Source organism: Nematolebias whitei, chromosome 8 (assembly GCF_014905685.2).
Source record: "Nematolebias whitei isolate Nwh7 chromosome 8, NemWhi1, whole genome shotgun sequence".
In the NCBI taxonomy this organism is placed as follows: Eukaryota; Metazoa; Chordata; class Actinopteri; order Cyprinodontiformes; family Rivulidae; genus Nematolebias; species Nematolebias whitei.
The window spans coordinates 22,786,111-22,808,391 of NC_056505.1; the positions used below are offsets into that span (position 1 = coordinate 22,786,111).

Sequence of the window (22,281 nt, forward strand, 5' to 3'; positions counted from 1 at the left end):
GAGCAAGAATCAGTAATGCCCCAAATATTATCAGCTTCTCCAGAAACAGTTACATATACTTCAGATGGTCTGATAATTAAGACTTCTGCCACAGAAATAACATCTTCTACAGTTTCCTCATTGTTCAGCACAGAGAGATTGACAACAATGCCAATTGCGTACTATAACAGCACTGTGACAGATCAGCCCATACCCTTGGCAAATGAAATATCTGGAAACACAGATGAAACGACCTTAGAAACACAAACAGTGTCTAAGTATCCCTTTGTAGAATTATCAACTCCCAAACTGTCCCCTTTTAAAACATCAACAAGTGGTTCAGGCTTTATTGAAATAACTACGAAGATCAAGGATGAATATGATTTAGCAACAGATGAGGGTGAAATATATACCAAAACTGAAAGCATATCAGACACGGTCAATGTGTCTTCCTCCCAATGGATGACCAGCACTGTGACTTCCTTTACTAGACTAAGTGGTGGAAAAATCATAGATGATTTTTTCCCACGTGATGTGACTTCTGATGCACCTGCCAATCAGCTAACAACAGTTGGACAACACATACATTATTTTGAGAACATCACAAATGTTTCTTCTACAACTGAGGTGGTAACATCACCAGCAACTGAGTTTGACAGTAGTGGCTCAGGTGATTCTGAGTCCTCCGCATATGAAATATCTGGATACACAGATGAAACTATCCAGGAAACACAAACCGTGTCTAAGTACCCCTTTGTGGAATTATCAACTCCAAAACTATTGCCTTTTAAAACATCAACAAGTGGTTCAGGCTTCATTGAAATGACCACAAAATCCCAGGATGAATATGATTTAGCAACAGATGAGGGTGAATTACATACCAAGTCTGAGAGCATATCAGACACTGTCAGTGCATCCTCCACCCAATGGATGACCAGCACAGAGGCTTACTTTACTAGACTAAGTGCTGCAAATGTTATAGATGATTCTTTTAAAGATTATGCCCCACATGATTCTGATGCCCCTTTCAGTGAGCTGTCTACAGTTGGACCACACATACCATCTTCTGAGAAAAACACAGATCTGTCAGATATAACACAATTCCAATACACTGATGATGAAGCATATTTGCCTAACAAAAAGGAGAAAACATCTCCTTATGATATTTTTATGAGTTCACCTATTTCATCATCAACCCCACAACCTTTATTAATCAGTTCCACGTCATTTTCCACTCAAATACCCCAAAAGCCAACTAAGCTAGCTTTAAGTGACACTTTTCCCTCAGTAGAGGCAATCTCAAGTTATAAAGGAGATCAGTCAGGTGATGGTTCAGCAACTTATGAAAGTGCATCCACAGGTTTTATAAAAAGTGCAACCTCTTCTCTTGTTAGCACAAAGAAACCCAAAACAACAATGATGCACATTACCTTTGAGCCAACTGCAAATGTCTTCTCAGCTACTGCAGAGCCTGAAAATATTGTCCAATTTCACACAACGGGGTCCCCTTTGTACCTTGTGGCAACTTCCCAGGAATCAGTTGAACAAGTGAGGTCAGAGATCACACTAACACACCACCCTCAGACTGACCTTTCCTCTCAGGAAGTATTTCTGACCACAAATTACCTTGCACCTGAAACTCATGAAAGTTTGATTACAGAGCCAGCAGTTGTTCAAGCTGCTTTGAAATCGAATGGCACAGTTCAGCTAAAGATTCAACTACCTTCTGATACATATGGCCAAAAATCAGACTTTCCAGATGACCTTTATGACAACAGTGATTATTTAGCTCCAGATAATAAATTGAGAAACTCTGACATTGTTGAAGCAGTTCCTCTTCTTAGTGAAACGACAACGCCAAGAACAGATCTTGTGGATATTTTTACAAAAGAGCCTTGTCCCCAAACCACTCAGAGTGAACAGTCTTCCCCATCATTGGACAATACTGAACATAGGTCAGAAGAAAAGACAACTAAACCACCTTTAGCATCATTTTCTACCACAGTTTTTACAAGAAGCCATTTCCCCAGTTCTGATATTAACACAGAAAGCAGCTCAGAAGAGAGTATGATCACAACAAGCACTGCTAAAGAAGATTTAGATGAAATTAAAGACATTACCTCTAAAATTCTATCAACCACAACTAAACTGTCCTTGGTCTCTACCACAACCACAGACAGGGATTCAGGCAGCTCTGAAAGTGTATTTGGAGAGCAGATAATAACAAATATACCAGAGTATGGCAGTGTTAAAGAAAAGACTCTGTCTCCTGAAGAAATCCCGACTGTATTCAAAGTGAATGCATCTGTCATACTGGAAAATCAAACAGTTTTGAGCAAAACCAACAAAGTTGATAGTGAAACTACCACAAGAACCTATGCAGAGTTCACAACCACATCATCAGAACAAGCTACATCTTTATCGACCACAGCTCCATCTCTTTCTAAGGAAGTTGGGAAGCATATTGACTTAACAGCATACCCATCCCTTAATCGAAGTGCACCAGTAACAACAACTCTGGCTGATTTAAGAGCTGATTTGGGGCACAAAGTTGTTGGCGAGGCTGTGGAAATTCCTGGTATGTTTATTTTATTGACTTATGTTAAAGTACAAAACACAAAAAAAACAACTTTTTGCCCAGAATACATTTTTCTGATTATTATTATTTTTTTTAAATCAGGAATTAATTCTTGCAAACAGAACATTTGTTTGAATGGAGGGTCTTGCTACAAGAGCGGGAGCATCTGTTCATGTAGCTGTGCTCCCGGTTACACTGGTCATCAGTGTGAAACTGGTAGGATATTCCTTTCATATACCTTTTTAAAACTATTTCTTGCTGGAAGAAAGTTCCTAACAGTTTTTTATGTGTGTTTCATAAAAAAGAGATTGATGACTGTCAATCAAACCCATGCCGCAATGGAGGCACATGTGTTGATGGGATGACTTCTTTTACATGTGTGTGTCTTCCAAGCTACTCTGGGACATATTGTGAGGAAGGTAAGATTTTAGTTTAATTTAAGTTTTTTGCTTTTTCCTATTATTTTGTTTCAAATCATTGAAGGATTTTTGTAAGGATGTTAGTTTTCTGTGGCCCGGTGTGTCTGTTTCCCTCGTGCTCCTCGTTAGTTTCCATTGTTGCCACCTGTGTCTCGTCCCAGCTGTTTGTCATCATGTCTCGTCTTCTCCTTGTATTTAAGTCACCCTATTCTGTCTTGTCCTTTGTCGGGTCGTCTTCGTTGGGTGTGCTTCCTTGAGTCTCCTGAGTCTCTCTGTTTTCCTGGTTCCTTGAGTTCCTCGTGTCTCCCGAGTTCCCCGTGCCTCCCTCCTTGTTTATGTAAGTTTTGCTGCCCCGTCAGCATATTTATTTTGTACTTTTCATTTATCATTAAAAACCTATTTTTGTATATCTGCCGAGTTGAGTCCCTGTTCTGCACTCTGGGTTCGCTCCGACCTCAAATCCTAACAATTTTATTCATTATTGTTGAGGGCTTCGGTAGTTTGGTGGTTAGTGCTGTGATTTTGTAATCCTGAGGTTGCAGGTTTGAGCCCAGGTTGTGTCAGGAAGAACATCCGATGTAAAACTAGTGCCAAATTTTCACACAAGTTTGCTCACTGTGGTGACTACTGAAGAAGGGAGCAGCTGAAATAAACTTATTGTTGCAACTGTTTGGAGTTATTCATTCAAATTCTGCACACATATCTCAGCTGAAAAAAAAGTATATATATATATATATACATAAATATAAATATATATATAAATATATATATATATATATATATACAGTATATATATTCACTTAAATTTCTTTCAATTAGCTAAGTAAAAAAACACATATTCCTTAAAGAAAATCCTGAAGTTTGTTGTTCATTATAATGCTTGAAATTCTTTAAAGTACCTTTAGTTCTTTAGATTTCAGACACTGCAGAAAGAAAAGCTTTGCAGAGAGTGGTGACAGTTGCACAAAAGTCTGTTGAAGTCAGTCTCCCCACCATCACTGACATTTACGCCTCTAAATGCAGGAAGAGGGCCACCTGCATCATGAAGGACCCCACTCACCCAGCACACCCACTTTTTGCCCAACTCCCCTCAGGAAGAAAGTTAAGGAGCATTAAGTGTAGAACCACTAGACTGAGGAACAGCTTATACGCTGAGGCTGTTAGACTCATGAATATCTAACTAGGATAATCACTGTGAAAAACCACATCATGTTGCTGCTGATCTGTTTCATGTTGCTGCTGATCTGTTTCATGTTGCTGTGTTCGTGCGTACTCATCTGCTTACACAGACTCATGTTGGTGCTGCTGTTTATGCTATTAGTGCTTAGCGTATTTTTAGTTGTTTTTCATAGTTCATATCTTAGATCTTATTATTGTTTTTCTTTTACATTTTATTGTTGGATGTAACTGGGAACCTGTGTACATAATTTCCTTCCACCACATGTACCACATGTGGTGGAATGACAACAAAGAAACTTAGACTCTGACTCGGACTCTGACAAGGCTGATGGCATTTTATCAAAATAAACTATTGTACACTAATCTTCTGGTTGCAAATTGTCAAATAAAATATGACCAAACAGTCAAAAGACAAAAATAGGCGAGATACAGTTTTGTATGCCTGTCGAAAGTTGGACGTATTATGGTTTTGTCTCCCTACATCCGTGCGTCTGTAAACTTTCTCCTGTCCAGGCCATAATGTCTGATCCACTTAATATAATTTAATAAAAACTTGATACACATTTGTACCACCAGTAGACAGCATGTTGTATAATCCATCCATCCATCCATCCATTATCTTTACCCGCTTATTCCATTTTGGGTCACGGGGGTCGCTGGTGCCCATGTCCAGCAATCACTGTGCGAGGGGCGGGGTACACCCTGGACAGGTCGCAAGTCCATCACAGGGACACATAGAGACAAACGAGACAAACAACCATTCACTCTCCCACTCAAACCTAGGGACAATTTAGAGTTACCAATCAGCCTAACATGCATGTTTTTGGTCTGTGGGAGGAAACCGGAGTACCCGGAGAAAACCCACGCATGCACGGAGAGAACATGCAAACTCCACCCAGAAGGCCCCTGGACTGGGGTTTGAACCAGGGACCTGCTCGCTGAGAGGCAGCAGCTCTACCAGTTGTGCCACCGTGCTGCCCCTGTTGTATAATCTTTTTTTTTCTTTTTTTTTTTTTTACCCCAGATGTAAGGTCAAAGTCCCAAATCAAGGTCAAAAGTTATACATGGTCTTTGCTTGTTCAGGCCACTGATAATAGACTGCTTTATTGCTGTAAAATAGTTTGTCAACGGGTGATTAATGTGCCTTATGCGGCACTCCCGTTCCTTAATTTTGATGGAAAATATCAAGAGTGAAAAGAAAAAATGGAAAGTAAAACACATAAAAGTTTGGAGAACACATCTACATTACTAAGTAAAACTACAGAACACAAAAACAAGGCTTGTTTTGGTGAAACTTTTGTTATTCCAAAAATGAACAACCAAAAGAACATTAAATTACTGTGAGTCAAGCTATATAAATTAGTTAAACGTTATGAAAAACAACTTCGCTCTAAAAAAGGAAGGGAAAAACAAGTACTTATATGTATGAAATGTATCAGTTTTTAAAGAAGCATACATTTATCTTGTACAATTAGACACACACTGGTGTTAGACCTGTGAGACAGTGTACAAAGTTTCTGTCATAAAGTTATTACACATCATTTGATATTAAGTGTTAATTAAACAACAAGCTGTGCTCTTGCAAGATCAATGTGAGGTTTGAGTGTCATATTGTTCAGTTCTCTGAGATTAGAGTTTTTTAGTGTCAGATTGACCAGAGCATTTGAGGCTACAGCATGCAGTCACCCACTCTCAGCACTGACAGCTGCTTTAGGGATCTGATCGGACTGTTAATTTTCCCTTCCACACACAAAAATATCCTTAGTAGGTGTCACATTAAAGATGCTCATTTATTATATTGGCATATTTATTTATAAAAATAAACAATACGACTGAACTGTGGCAAAATATTATTAATAATATCTTTTTGCTCATGTAAGAGTGTTTTCTATGCCAAGGGAGAAAATGAAATATTGCTCCTATTCTGGCATTTTGAATGTTAAATCTGATCTAACCATGACTTAGACATTTCTGGATCATTTTTACTCTCTTAGCAACATTTCCAAGCAAAAATAAGACTTTTTGACAGCACATAAATTCACTTTAGAGTTTAGAGTCTGCTAGTTTTCATGTCACATCTTATTTTTTCCTTCTTTGTTAGTTGGACTTAAAGACCGCTTTAAAATCTTTGCATGTTTGCTGCATATTCACGTCTGTTCAATTTAGGATCTGCTGTTGAGGCAACATAGTTCTTGGCTGAATTCTTTAAACTGGTCTACGCCCTAAATTTTAGTTTGAAACACTCATCAGGGAATCCCGCCCATAATATGTACAAGTTTTGCCACATAGAAAGGGGGAAAAGGGGGTAGTATAAGGAGGAACAACCCAAAACAAGTTTTCACTCCTGTTTTTGTAATTTAAATTTCAATTCAATTCAGTTTATTTATATAGCACCAAGTCACAACAGAAGTCATCTCAGGGCACTGAACAGAAACATTCATATATAAAAATAATAAGTTAACATTATTTATCTGAGGAGCAGACTGCTTTGAGTTTAACTCTTTTGCAGAACTCCCATCTTGAGCACTCACAAAGGCGACAGTGGAAAGGAAAAACTCCCTCATGAGGAAGAAACCTTTAGCAGAATCAGGCTCAGGACAAGTGGCCATCTGCTTTTACCGGCTGGGTTTGAGAGGAACAGATACACAATGGCAGGTCAAGAATCACATGCTAAGATAGAAATAGTATCAAATGCAAACTATTAACTTTTAGAAAATCATTTAAGAAAATGAAGTCAATTTGTCCTCTAGGTCCCTTGTCCTCTAAGCCTATAGCAGCATAACAAGCCAACTCGAACTATAGGATTTATCAAAAAGGAAAGTCTTAAGACCAGTCAAAACTGGACAATGTGTCAGCCTCACAGACAGAAACTGGAAGTTGGTTCCACAAGAGAGGAGCCTGATAACTGAAAGATCTTCCTCCCATTCTGCTCTTGGAAACTCTAGGAACCGTGAGTAAGCCTGCAGTCTGAGAGTGAAGTGCTCTGTTAGGAATATATGGAACAATAAGATCTTGAATATAAGATGGAGCTAGGTTGTTGAGAGCTTTGTAGGTTAGAAGTAAGATTTTGAATTCAATTCTGGACTTGACAGGGAGCCAGTGGAGAGAAGCTAAAACTGGAGCGATATGATCTCTCCCACTAACTCCAGTTAAGACTGGCAGCAGTATTTTGGATCAACGGAAGACGTTTTAAAGACGTATTTGGACACCCAGATAACAAACCATTGCAATAGGCCAGTCTAGACATGACAAATGCATGAACCAGTTTTTCTGCATCATTTTTAGATAAGATGTTTCTAATTTAGTTATCTGAGGAGTAAACATGAAAAGAAAAACATTTGTTTTAGATGTAGACTATTAATTTCCTACTAAACCTAATTTGTACATTTTGTATCTGTTTACTGCATTTACAGAATACATTTTTTTACAACATTTTCTGTTATTGTCTTGATGCATGCTCAGTAATCCAGAAAGATGAATCTATGATGACTATCACAGTCTAGACAGTTTTCTATTATTGTTGCTGGGGAGTGGTGGCACACAGGTGAGGGATCACCATATTCAGTACTACATTTTAAATAAAAAAAACACAAAAAACATACAGACATATTTTAAATTTCAGTTGAACTTGTTTACAGCTATCATTTTTCATGTGGCATTAGTTCACTCTTGTTGGACTCTTAGCTGTAATTTTATTTTGTCTTTGTTATTTCCTACTTAGTCAAATCACTTTAACATACCAGCTAGACCTTGAAACGTCTTCTCGCTTAACTGGACTCCATCCATCCATCCATCCATTTTCTTTACCCGTTTATTCCATTTTGGGTCACGGGGGTCGCTGGTGCCCATGTCCAGCAATCACTGTGCGAGGGGCGGGGTACACCCTGGACAGGTCGCAAGTCCATCACAGGGACACACAGAGACAAACGAGACAAACAACCATTCACTCTCTCACTCACAACTAGGGACAATTTAGAGTTACCAATCAGCCTAACATGCATGTTTTTGGTCTGTGGGAGGAAACCGGAGTACCCGGAGAAAACCCACGCATGCACGGAGAGAACATGCAAACTCCACCCAGAAGGCCCCTGGACCGGGGTTTGAACCAGGAACCTGCTCGCTGAGAGGCAGCAGCTCTACCAGTTGCGCCACCGTGCTGCCTTAACTGGACTCAATTCCTCTTTTTTCTTTATCTTTGGGCAGCATCAGAGAACACTGCAGGTCTGAAGGGCCAGTATACTCAGGTGTAAAGAGTCATTTGCAGATTAGTTGATGTCATAAATGTTAAAGAAGGCTGACAATTTGCTCAAAGTAAAAGCTAATAAAAGCATTTCATGCATGTTGATGTTGTATCAAGACCTAAATCATGTATACTTCTATTTGATCTCGCTCTCTTCTCTTTTAGACACTGAAATATGTGACTATGGCTGGCACAAGTTTCAGGGACACTGCTACAAGTACTTCCCACAGAGGAAAACGTGGGACTCTGCCGAGAGAGACTGTCGCATTCAGCGTGCTCATCTCAGCAGCGTCCTTTCCCATGAGGAGCAACAGTATATTAACCGTGAGTTAGATTGCACCAAATAATCACTAATCGGTACAAGGACATGCCTATGTGCCACTTCATAATAATTGCTGTGCACGATAAAACTGAAACAAAACAAGTGGGGTTTTTTTTTGTGAAAAAGTCAAGTGACTGCAAAGAAATTGTTCAGGCATTAAAAATGTAATTTTTATCTTTCCCTTGTACTCTCTGTACCAGCATAAAAGAACAATGAAAGAAGGAGAAATGTAAACTGTTATCTTTTATTGTTAACTGCATGGCAGGTCTGGGACAGGACTACCAGTGGATTGGCCTCAATGATAAGATGTTTGACAACGACTTCCGATGGACTGATGGCCACCCTGTGGTAAGATAGGTTGCTTTCTCCCATGTTTTTAGCCTCAACAAACATGGGCTCACAGAAAGTGTAAATATTTGGACGAGATGCAGATGACAGATGCAGTCATCTGAGTCGATCATTTAAGTAAGCGACTTTCTCATGACGTACTCTCCTCTGCCTTATAGCCCTATAACTTGATGAGTGCTCAGGCAGTAAAAATGATCCAGAACATGTTCCACTGAATCATCTAATGAGCATGGGGCCGAGTGTTTGAAAATCCTTCAACGATGCAAAATGTGAATTAGTAGGCAAAAAAAAAAGCATGCCATGTATTTGAAACTGCATATAAGTGTGTGTTTACTGGAGTCCTCGTAGCTGCTGAAGATTCCTTTCACTTGACAGAAAATTGAGAGGCGGTGTGTGTGTGTGAAAAGATAAGCTGAGGTCCCCTGGTGAGACCAATTTAGAGGTGATGAGGGTTTGAGTGAAGCTGTGTTTAGCAGGCGTAGACTGGTATGGTCCACTCTCAGCCGGAAGGCAGCCACTCGGGGGCAGGACCACCAGACAGACACACAGATGGGCAGCACCTGTGCTACGCTGTAGCTTGGGGTGGGGGGGAATGAAAAAACAAAACAGTGTAGAAGCAACCCTTAGGGGTCTGGGTGGGTGGTCACCTCCTCTAGCCCACAATAAAACTTATTTTAAACTACTGTGACCTTATGCTAAATACACTAAAAAAACTGATTAGTTTTAGTAGAACAGAGCAACAAACGCTGAAACATCTGTAAAGGTGTGTTTATGTCGGGGATCAAACTTTGATTAGTTCTGACGAGGATTCAGACGTGCTGGACAGCTGATGGGTCGACCATTTGTTAAGCTGGAGTGAGCAGAGCAGGAAGCTGGTGTAAGTTTGTTAACCATAATAACAGAGCAGCTGAGCCCAGAGGCATTGTGTGTGTGTGTGTGTGTGTGTGTGTGTAGGGGGGTGGGGGGTTAGAGTCACAGCTTTGAAGAAAGTGTTTGAACCTAAAAAGCGCTGAAAGACTGCAGCTACCATCAACTCCAGCCTGAATGGCCCACAGCTCTACAGCTGTGTGTATACTGTTTACCTGTCTGTACGTACAGTATGTGTGAGAACGCTTTTGTTTTGTTTTGTTGGGGTGGCCAAAATGATACATGAAATCATAGACACCCAAACCGAGTGATGAAATGTCACCAACAAGTCATAATAGTCTGTTATCACAAAAACACGCAAAGTGTGGTAACATAAATACTTAAAATGCCAAGAACATACAGTTTCATGTCGCTGTGATTTTCGACTTTAAAGGAATATTCCAGGTCAAAACATTATTAAATAAACAGTTTTATCTTTATTCTTAGTCGCTGCAGGATTTGATGTGCAAAATCATAAACAGTTTTGCATTCATCAATGTTTTTTTTTCTGTCTTAGTCCAATCATTCATCCATCCATCCATCCATTATCTTTACCTGTTTATTCCACTTTGGGTCACGGGGGTCGCTGGTGCCCATGTCCAGCAATCACTGTGCGAGGGGCGGGGTACACCCTGGACGGGTCGCAAGTCCATCACAGGGCCACATAGAGACAATCAACACAAACAACCATTCACTCTCTCACTCACACCTAGGGACAATTTAGAGTTACCAATCAGCCTAACATGCATGTTTTTGGTCTGTGGGAGGAAACCGGAGTCTCGGAGAAAACCCACGCATGCACGGAGAGAACATGCAAACTCCATCCAGAAAGGCCCCTGGACCGGGGTTTGAACCAAGGACCTGCTCGCTGAGAGGCAGCAGCTCTACCAGTTGCGCCACCGTGCTGCCCTTCCAATCATTCAATTCAATTCAATTCAGTTTATTTATAATAGTGCCAAATCACAACAAAGTTGTCTCAGGGCACTTTACAGGAACATTCACATACATAAAAGCCAATTAGTAAAGTTCTCTATCTAAGGAATCATGTCGAGACTGAAAGGTTTTTACAGTCTTGGTTGTGATGGGACAATGAATTGCTGAGTTTAGTGGACTTTTAAAGAGAACCAGTTACTCCCTCTTGTGGACAATATTTAAGATCACAATGTAGTCTGGGTTTATGAATCACATTTTGGAAGGAAAGTAAAAAAATAAAAGAAAATAATGAAAATATATTCATAATCATGTTGGTGTCAAGCTGTGTGCTTAATTAAAATACAAACAGATATACATCTACAGGTAAGTTTAAATCGGCCACCATCTTAATTTCAATCTTTATTTTTATTGTGGCTGAACAAAAACTGACCTATCACTGTAATTTTTGCAACAAATTCTATTTTATAAACAAGCACGCCATTCACAATGCCACAAGTGTAGACAGATGGTCTAAACCAGGGGTCTGCAACCTGTTCAATCAAAAGAGCCATCGCTGCCCCTTGACTCACAAAATTAAACATTTCTGAATCTGCAAAACCAGCTACAACTGGGATTATGAACTGGGCCACTTTGAGTTTGTTGGAGTATGGGGTTCCAGCCTATGGTGGTGACGTTATAAAATTAAAAGTATATGAAGAGTTTTAATACTTATTTATATTTTTACATTTTAGAACAAAATAAAATACAGTATTTATGCAAAGAAGGAAAATAAAATAATAGTTTAAACAAATGCTGATAGAAAATTAAAACGCAGAACTCTGCAGGCCTTGATGAGTCCACCTTTTATTTGTGGAAAAATAATGATCTCATTTTGAAGTAATAAAGTATAACATTACAGTGAGTATGGAAGAGGATTACCAGTAGGTCCACAGTGCAATAAATAAAAATAAAAAATCTCCTGAATTCCAACTTATTTTTCTCAGGATTTAAAGTTAAAGTCATACTATTGAAAATTTCAATGAAAATGCTACACTGTGGCCCTAATCCGCTTCCATATAATTGTGATTTATTGAACCTTTTAAATGAAAAACAAATGCTTTTATTTACGAACTTTTTATTTTATTTTATTCTGACCATTATTAAAATTGCCATATTTGTTTGAAGCAATCTGTCTTAAAGTTATTCCAAAGATCCCACGTTAAATACAGTAAATGAAGTGACTAAATGTAATCCACGTTTTCTTGTAGGGGTGCACCGATTGCAGTTTTCTGGTCACCGATATCTAAAAAGTCTGACCTGCCGATTCCGATTTTGGCCGATACTGATTTTGTTTGATAAGCGACACTGTCAGGTGTTATAAGGTCACAATGCACCTTCAATTTTCCAATATTATTTCCTTGAAAAAAAATACCCTTGACCAGTATCCTAGAAACAATATAAACCTGTTTTAACTGACCATGAGTTAGTGCTCTGAAATATAAATGAAGTTCAGGCAATTGTTAAAACAAACAAAAAAAAAATCGGTAAAATCGGTTTCTCATTCAAGTATTGTCTGCTTTCCTAAAATTAACAAAATTAGGGCCCGATTTATCAGTGCACCTCTATTTTCTTGTATTAGTAGCTTTATTCACACATTTGTAGAAAATTAGCAAGGCAATTGTTAAAACTAGTCTCTTCTGTTGTGGGTATAAAAACCAATCAAATTCAGTTTCATGTTAAGTTTTAGTCAAAGCTTCAATGGGTCGCTGCAGAGGGACCAAAGAGCCGCTTGTGGCCCCAGAGCCGCAGGTTGCAGACCCCTGGTCTAGACTTATCATCTGATTATGTTTTTTTTTTGTTTTAAATAAATTTACAGTAATTTGAACTCTTGCACATCTTCTGCTCGGGTAACCTCTGCCGTCAACACTATCAAACAAACAAAGTCAAAATAAAACACATTTACTCAGAAAAAAAAAAATTAAATACACTTAACATGACATTTTTTATTTCCTATTTTTCTACAGCAATATGAAAACTGGAGGCCAAACCAGCCTGACAGCTTCTTTTCTTCTGGCGAGGACTGTGTGGTGATGATATGGCACGAGGACGGCCAGTGGAACGACGTCCCGTGCAACTATCACCTCACTTTTACCTGCAAAAAGGGCACAGGTACACATGTCAATCATTCTGGTTTTTTAAATGTCAGATGAACTCATTAGCACGAGCAATTTCCTAAAGCTGCGTTTCTGTTGTAAGTTTTTTATAAGGCTGTCTGCTTTGATTTGTAGTGGCCTGTAGTCAACCCCCTATGGTGGAGAATGCTCGTACCTTTGGTAAGATGCGTGAGAGGTATGAAATTAACACACTGGTGAGATACCAGTGTCGATCAGGCTTTATTCAGCGGCATGTTCCAACCATCCGTTGCCGTGGCGATGGACGATGGGACATACCTAAAATCACCTGCATAAGCCGTAAGTACAGCAAGCGGTGCTCCAGGTTTAAAAAAGATATTCAAAAAAATTGTCCAACATTTTTCACAGATGTATCGTTCTAGCTATGTACTAAAACTTTTTCTTCCAGCGTCAGCCTACCAGAGGACTTTTATAAGAAGACATCAACACAGTAGTCTCTACAGCATCAACAACTTCCATCACCCACGATTCCGAGGGAGAAGAGACAGAACAGAGCAGAAGAGAAAGAAGCCCTGATTCTGAAAAAAGAAATGGCACCACTTCTCCAAGAACACTGGCCAAATGCTTGTGTGGAAAAAAAAAAAACACAAAGAAGAACTCATGAAAGAAACCAAGAGAATAAACTGCAGTTTTTATTTTTGCAGTTTAGATGACAATGGAACCAAGTGCCTTCTAAATGTTGACAAATGACTTTTTCTATCAAGGAGACTGTTGTGGAACAGCTGAAGTGTGGACAAAACTTTTCAGCTGGCTACTGGAAAAGCAAAAAATTACTCTTGTCCCACGTTCCTGAGTTCTGTTCAGCAGCAGCAGTTTTTATCTTCATCCTCAGCTGATTGCACAATGCGTTCACCAACTCTACACAAACTCTGCAATTCAAAAGTCTGAATAGTAAAAATTGTGTTTCATGTTTGTATGATTTTTAGACCGATCTTTGTAAATTCATGCATGAATAACGACGTCCTCATTTTTAACCAACGTCGTTACAGTTGATGAGTTTAAACTCAAACAAAAAGGATTTGGCAGCAAACTAATGTTGCAGTTTTTATAGGTTTTATGTCTATACAGTCTTCAGACTGAATTAGATACAACTTTACACATAGTTTCTAAGCTTTAAATGTACAGTTTTAGATAGTAAGATATCAGAGGATAATAAAAACAACCAAAATCGACAGCAGTTTTAACAGATGACTCAGCTGGAGTTCAATTCTGTTTATTCTGGTTTCACTGGTTACAATCTATGTCAATTCAGACATGTTTTTAAATAGACAAGAAACTGTAAAATAGTACAGATTTAGCTGTTGTATGATGCATTTTATTATGAAAGATCCCTCTTCAAGAGTACTTATTATCAAATCTTTTATATGCAGATGAAAATGGATTTTTCTTTAAGTTAAAGAAGGGAAGTGTGGCTGATGTAGTCTATATTCTCTGTTCAGTGCTGTGTGTTTACATCACCTGCAACGCTACCTTTGAAAAACATGCCATAAACTTTTTTTTTTTAATCTTCCCCTGTTCTGTTGTAGCCCATATAGTCATTTAATTTGATGTTTTGGACTCGTGCCTCTCTTCACTGAACTTTTGTGTGATTTTGGTCCATTGAGAGAATGTATTTTGTGAAACACTCAAAGGCTTGAACATAACAGCTGTTAAGGCAGAAAGATTTCTAATTTATTTTCAAGCTGCTTTTGATTTTCTTCATGTGTTTTATGCTGGCATGTTAAAAAAAAACTGTTGCTGTTTCTTGGCCCAGCGGCACTTTTTTATGCACACATATACTGTATTTTTAAACTTTCCACAGAAGACTGGATACAGTCACAGACTAGCAAAGCAGGATGGATTGATGATAGGAAATTACTCAGAAAAAACAAAATAAAAATCACATAAAAAAAAAAACTTTGTTAACACCAAGTAAAACAGTGGACTACAAAAGCAATATTTATGTTCTGTAACACTGGCAAGACGTGTGAACAAATGGATGGAAATGCATTTCCTTGGAGAAATGTTTTATTGCCTGTGAATGTCTCTGTGTGTTTCACCCTTATTGTGCACATAATACCATTTTATATTTATATACCAACTTTTTAAAAACTTTACAATGTGAATGTCTGAGCAATTTTGTGATATTTTAAAATATATGTATTTTAAATGGTTTTTGTTTAAGTCACGAAAGAAATAAAATAAATACATGTTTTAAAATGTCTTCATATGTACTCCAGCATGTGGGCGGTGCTCTACTTGGAGGGTGCAGATGTAGAGGGTCCCATCACTGACCTTGCAGGGGTTTCACCAGCAGGTAGTGCTGTTAAACTGAAAACATCAACAGTTGTTGAGCTTTCCTTTTGTACATCATAAACATGTTGAAAAGGCCTTTACAGCTTCATGTGAAGTGGTTGTTAAGGATTTTTAAAGCAAAACAGAGTCTTGCACATAAATCTCAAATTCAGATACGACAGAGCTCTGAAGTAAGAACTGGATTGAAGAAATTTGATGTTGAAATTGAATCGGCTGATGCAGCAACATAACATGACTGCACCACAGGAAAATACAGTTTTAATCGCTATAACTGAAGCTACGACTCTGGAATACCAGTCGTTATTCTAATGCATGAAGATTTTCTTCGGTGTAAAACAGAAACCTTTTCAGTAGATTGCCCTTCACCGGCGGTCCCACAGTGCAGCAGCCACTTTGAGCTTGCAGTGTCATTGCTGGCACAAAGCATCACCTGGGTAATACCGTTAACTTATACTCTTTGTAAAAGTTGAGAGCACTGATGTTGTCACTGTGACTGCTCATCTTATCCGACAAGACTTGTGTTCAAAGGCTGCTCCAAAAAGCTCTAGAGAGTCTAATACCTGGACAAATGAAACGCAGACTCAGTGGAAACGGCTCCAACTCCTCTGCCCAGATCTCAGGGATTCAACAGGCTTTTGAGGTTTAATTAGTAGAGGAAATGTGCTGCCTTCTGGGCCTCGACAAATATATTTGATGAAAAGTTTCATTACAGTCATCGTCATCGACTAATTATCCTGCAAGCTTTTTTTTTGACTGCTCCCTTCTTCAGGGGTTACCACAGCGAATTTTAGTCGCACGAAGACTTGGCAATTATTTTTACTCCGGATGACCTTCCTGACGCAACCGCAGACCACCGAGCTACCACGTCTCTCTGTGGAGCAGAGAGCTGCCATCTCGGATGCCCGGGAGAGCAGATAGAGGGGTTAAGGGCCTTGCTCAAGGGCCCAGTGTGGAGCAAATGAGGGTGGAGGCAAGTGTGGGTGCTTCACCTATCCCACCCACATTTTGATGTTGTTGGTACTGGGAGTTGAACTAGCGATTTTCTGATCACGAGCCCACCTTCTCTAACCTCTGTGCCACCACTCCCCCTACATAATGTACTACTACTAAAGCACTTTAAAACAACCTCAGCTGAATCTGAATGTCTGTGTGAGAAACAGAGAAATGCATCAGTAGACTTGCGAGGAAGTTTTATATATATATACAGTGAGGAATATAAGTAATTGAACACCTTGCAACTTTTCCCACTTAGAAATCGTGGAGGGGTCTGAAATTTCCATCTTAGGTGCATGTCCACTGTGAGAGACATAATCTAAAAAAATAAAATAAAAAATAAAAAATCCTGAAATCACAATGTATGATTTTTTAAATAATTTATTTGTGTGTTACTCCTGCAAATAAGTATTTGAACACCGGCCAATCAGCAACAATTCTGGCCCTCAGAGACCTGTTAATCCACCTCTAAAAAGTCCACCCCCACTCCACTTATTATTCTAAATTAGAAGCACCTGTTTGAGGTCGGTAGCTGCATATGAGATGAATTGATGGATGATTGACACATTCTGCCGAAATTGAGGAGACTGAAAAGGTAAGCTAATCATTTAATCATGTGTGCAGGATCAAGAAAACAACTACTGTTATTGCCAGTGTACAAGCCACTACTTTTTTCTCATTCTTTGTACCCAGTAGGTTGTATGAAGGAGCATGTTATTTATAATTTTCAAAAGTTTATTTTATTTTGAAGGACTTCCTTCTGTCTTTTAGTAGGTTCCTGCCACTGACTAACATTTGGCTTTGACGGAGTTCATCATAGATATAAACACTAGATACAGCATTGACCGCTATCGCCTATTGGCGCTGACGAACTGTAGGGCCGCCATCTTGGAACGGTCGACCACTCCACTCAGTGTAACCTGTTAAGCAGGAGCAATGAAGTATTTGCGCGTTTAATCAGTCAGAGCTGAATACTAAACTCATTCTCACGATTTTTTCCTCTGTAAATCTTAAGCGTACAGCCGCCTCTCACGGGGAGCAGGCATGTGTGACATAGAGATAATTTCCTGAGGTAATCAGATGTACAAGACCTTTTGGTTACGGTTTCAGACAAATACCCAACCACCCACTAAACATTAGACGTCGAATGGATGTGCAGATCACGTTTATATTGAGTCCGTCGGTCTAGACCAATTCTGGACGTCTCCACGACGTGCAAACAAAGTCCACTCTGGACGTCTAACCATGACCTCACTTGTACGTCGATATAAAGTCGAATGTTTGAACGTCGGACTTGGAGGTCGTATAGACATCCAAGACAGGTGCAGGTGTGCCTTAGTGAATCTTAATTTTTATAACCATAAAATTTACAAACATAATTTATAATCATAAAAGGGTAACTGTGCACAGTTACTCTTTTATGATTTATAAATTTGCACGGCTTCATTCATAAACCAAAAAATTAGTTAAATTTTGATGTAGAAAATATGTCTATATTGACCGTCCAATTGACGTCGGAAAAAGACGTCGTCTGTCGTAACAGTCTGCACCTGGGAGGGACCCCAATTAGACGTGCAAAAACGACTAAAAAAGACGTCATTTGGACGTCTCCTTGCTCAGTGGGCATAACTCCACCCACTCTGTCATCATGTTACCTAAAATCTAACTTGACCAACAGGTACTCTCGACGACCATCCCCCAAGACAGACGTGAATTAATTTCTGCAGCTAGTTCCCATGTTGTTACTGGATTTTGCGCTTCATGCACAGACCTGTTCATTTGTTCAGCGATAACAGAAAAAGCACAGGGAATTTCTTATTACGCAGCTTTCCTGTTTAAAAGCAATCGGCTGTCGAGGGGGAAACAGCTGCAGCACCTAAGCTGCATCAACGTGTTGGTGATCGGGGATTGGAGAGGCAAAAGCAGTCAAGTCTGGTACTTGTTTGATAAAAATTTTAAAATTCTTTCTGTATGACATATTTCTGTGTTAGTAAATAAGCGTTTAAATACCGGGATCTCATTTTAAACTCTCATCCGAACACGAAGTGGAGAACAACAGAATGTGTCTCCCCCCCCTTTCCGTCATCCCACTGAGCAAGGAGACGTCTAAACAACGTCTTTTTACAGTCGTTTCTGCACGTCTAAATTGGGTCCCTCGGAGGTGCAGACTGTGACGTCAGAAGACGTCTTTTCCCGACGTCTAAAAGACGTCTAGTTTCGACGTCTATCTGACATGTTAATATAGACGTCTTTTCCACGTCAACTAACTATATTTATTATTTTAAATAGGCTCTTATTATATTTAACTTATTTTAGTCACTTAAAAAATGCTGCTTCTATGCTATGCATATGAAAAGTACTTTAAAACTGCGACTGAAGCTAGGGAAATAGTTCATTTGACCACCCATTGTGCAGCAGGAAACATGGTCCTAGAAACAGTTAGATTAGAGTTTACAAATCACTCCTTAAATTTTTCATTTATCTTCTTTATTTAACACAATTTAAAGGATTAACAGAACAGTAGCGTAACACTGGTGGCAAAAACTAAAAAAAAAAAAAAGAAAAAAGTCCACCTTCAGTACCTTTTTATAAAAAAAAATATATATATTTAGAATTAACAGGGAGCTTATCAACTGGTGGCAAAACACAATGTACACAAACAAATCTATAAAAATACACAGCTCACATAGCTTTGGTCTGTACTTAACATAAAAAAAAAAAAAAATTAACATGCCTTCATTTTCATTTTCGGATAGCTGAACTAGCAACACGAGAAATAAAAGCTATATAAAATTACAGTCCCCTCACCACAATTACCGTACGCAATTTTTTTTTAAAGTGTGCTGGTCATAACATTTTGAATAAAGTTGATTTATTTCAGTAATTCCATTCAAAAAGTGAAACTTGTACTCAGTCATTACACACAGACTGATATATTTCAAATATTTTAAAGTTGATGATTATAACTGACAACTACTGAATACCCTAAATTTAGTATCTCAGAAAATTAGAATATCACTTGAGATCAATTTAAAAAAAAATAAATAAATAAATAAAGGATTTTTTTTCTAGATGTTTCCCTACTAAAAAGTATGAAAAATGAAACGTACGAATATGTATATCATTCATTACTTGGTTGGGGCTCCTTTTGCAAGGACCATGGTACCATGTTCACACTTTTCAGTTGGCCAACATCCTTTTTTCGTTTTTTAAATTGGTCTCAAGTAATAGTCAAATTTTCTGACATACTAAATTTGGGGTTCTCATTAGTTGTCAGTTATAATCAACATTAAAAGAAATAAACGTTTGAAATATGTCTGTGCAATGAATGAATATAATACAGAAATTTCACTTTTTGAATGGAATTACTGAAATAAATCAACCTTTTCATGATATAATTTTATGACCGGCACCTGTATTTGCATCTAACTTTTTTGTGGCACATTTTAAATGTGCTGTGTGAGCCCGCTTCCTCCACCTCCACTTCTTTGTGGCGCATGTTTTAAATGCTCTGCAGCATGAGTCCTTATAAAACCTTCTGTTGCTGCAGCATCCCCATTCATGATTCCATCTGCATTTGCAAAAAAAAAAAAAAAAAAGACAAACACAAAAAACAAACGAGTAATTAGTAATATGCAAAGGCAATCTGGAAAATGCACTATGTCTTGCTGGGGCCTCCCCTAATACTGGATTAATAAAAAAAAATTAAAAAAAATAAAAACATCCCTGCAAATAGTCATAGTTGGCTTTGAATTTTTTTGCCAATCACTTCACATTTGTCTCTGTACAATGTCCACTTGCTTTCCTAACACACATTTATTTGTCCACTTGCTTTCCTAACACACATTTATTTATCATTTATTAACATTTATTTAACCAGGCAAATCTCATCAAGATCACAGATCATTTTCAAGGGAGGCCTGGGCCTGAAGGCAGCCTAACATGCATGTTTTTGATCTGTGGGAGGAAACCGGAGTACCTGGAGAAAACCCACGCAAGCACCAGAAGAACAGGCAAACTCCACACAGAAAGACCCCAGGTCCAACCGGGGATTGAGATGGAAAACAGGAAATATCATTCAGGGAACAGTTGAAGTGCCTGACATCTTCATGGAGATGGGATAGTCCATGTACATTGTATACAGGAAAGGTTTTACCATACAGGTCAGGTGCATGACAAAATGTTTGATTAGTTTGTCAGCATATTGGAGATAGGCCTTTCGAATTCTCTCATCTGACTCCAGCATTATTGACATGGCTACTGTCAGGGACAAGAAATGTTTGTATCTCACAGGGGATAACACAGGTTTTAAAAGCACAGGTCCAGTGTACAACAAAAACTGCCGTAGTTCAGTGGCTGTCCACCTATCCATTTCATGCAAGCCCCGTGGCTGCCGTGAAAACTCACTTGGCATCTTCCCTCTGAGTGCAACTAGTTTTTTAGAAATGTCACCCTTTTGTCTCACAGATAAGCAACATATTTTTGGGCCACGAGTCAAGTACAATAAGAGGCGTCTAACTACTCCCAAGCAGACCATATGCATATAATCCAATACAAATGTGCTAACACAAGGAATTCCTGCATCAATGAAGGGGCTGACATCAGTTTGGTGGTTCCTGTACTCAACTCTGGAAAAACTGTCATCTGTTCTAGAAGCGCATTCCTTATCACTGAAAACCATTCTTCCCTCAACACGAGTGCGTCACAGATCAGAGCATTAATATTTACAGTGTAAGTCTGGCCTTTATAAACGATACCATTGGCTTTGAGATGTTTGTACTCAGTCACAAAATCTTTCAGATATTCCTGAAGTGGACTTGGCTTGCTTTGTCCACTGAACATAGCAACAACAAATGGATCCCAATTACCACACCTCACTAGTATTGGCCAGAATTGGACACCACTACTTTTGAAAAGTTGGACACCATCAATGTTTACAGTAATCTGCACATTGTTGCTCTTTATCTGGCTTAAATAACGGCAGATACCCTTCTCTAGGCCATAGTACATGTACTGCCCACCACATTTAGGCTCCGTGGTGTTACATTGTGGTGTAGCAAGGAGTGTACGACAATCCACAAGCAATATGTGTCCTTGCTTTCTTAGTATGGCCAATAAACCATTAAGTGCTCTGTGTGTCAATGCGTGTTCTAAGGCCCATTGTCTAAGGCCCATTGTCTCAGGTCATCTTCAAAGCTGCTGGTCACCTCAGCATCATCATTTGACTCCTCCTACCAGCATCAAAGTCTAAACTACCGGTATCTGAAGTCTCAACACGGTCACTGTTAAAGCTATGTGGGGTCACAGGCACACTGCTGCAATTATTTTCAATGCCTTGTAGCTCATCTTCAGTGTCAGAATAACGTAGAAGTAGATCGAGGTCTCTTTTGTGTTTTCACCATGCTCTCATTCTTAAAGCCATCTGTAAACAGATTTGAGTACGAGTTAATCTAGTTTTTGTTTATTTTACATATCCAATGCAAAGGGGAGGAGAATGGGGCCACAAAACATACCTTACTGAGGTAGTTTAACTCCTTATTCCAAGTCCAGATTCAAAAGACACTGCATAGGAAAAAAAAAAAAGGTTTATAAACACGAAGAGTGACATGTTCACAGATATATTTTTATTAGTCAGAATATAGTTGAGTATATCCCAAATAAGTATTTTGCCATGTCAAAATATAATTAAAGATATCTTAAAAGCAGACATACCATGCTTTTTTCATATTTAATCATTCAATTGAAATACTTTGGTCTGAATTCAGGGCATCTGGACAGTTTTGTTTTTTTTGTGCTGAAACATTTACCTTCCATCCAGCTTCATCAGTCTAAGAAAAACAAAAACAAGCCCCCCCCCCCCCCCCCCCCCCCAAAAAAAAAAAAAGTGGAATAATGGCGGGTACAGGAGAGGGCGTGCC

General features: G+C 38.8%; 1 protein-coding gene across 1 annotated transcript in view; it reads left to right on the forward strand.

Annotated features, from left to right (window-relative positions):
* The window catches only part of LOC119413602 (versican core protein-like), a 273,726-nt gene extending 260,135 nt beyond the window's left edge, over positions 1 to 13,591 (forward strand). Inside the window, exons 6-12 of the mRNA XM_037680660.1 lie at positions 2,660 to 2,773; positions 2,863 to 2,976; positions 8,561 to 8,719; positions 8,983 to 9,065; positions 12,908 to 13,052; positions 13,172 to 13,354; positions 13,464 to 13,591. Of these exons, the coding sequence (XP_037536588.1) occupies positions 2,660 to 2,773; positions 2,863 to 2,976; positions 8,561 to 8,719; positions 8,983 to 9,065; positions 12,908 to 13,052; positions 13,172 to 13,354; positions 13,464 to 13,591 (926 nt within the window). The remainder of the gene's footprint in view (positions 1 to 2,659; positions 2,774 to 2,862; positions 2,977 to 8,560; positions 8,720 to 8,982; positions 9,066 to 12,907; positions 13,053 to 13,171; positions 13,355 to 13,463) is intronic.
* Positions 13,592 to 22,281: the final 8,690 nt, after the last annotated feature.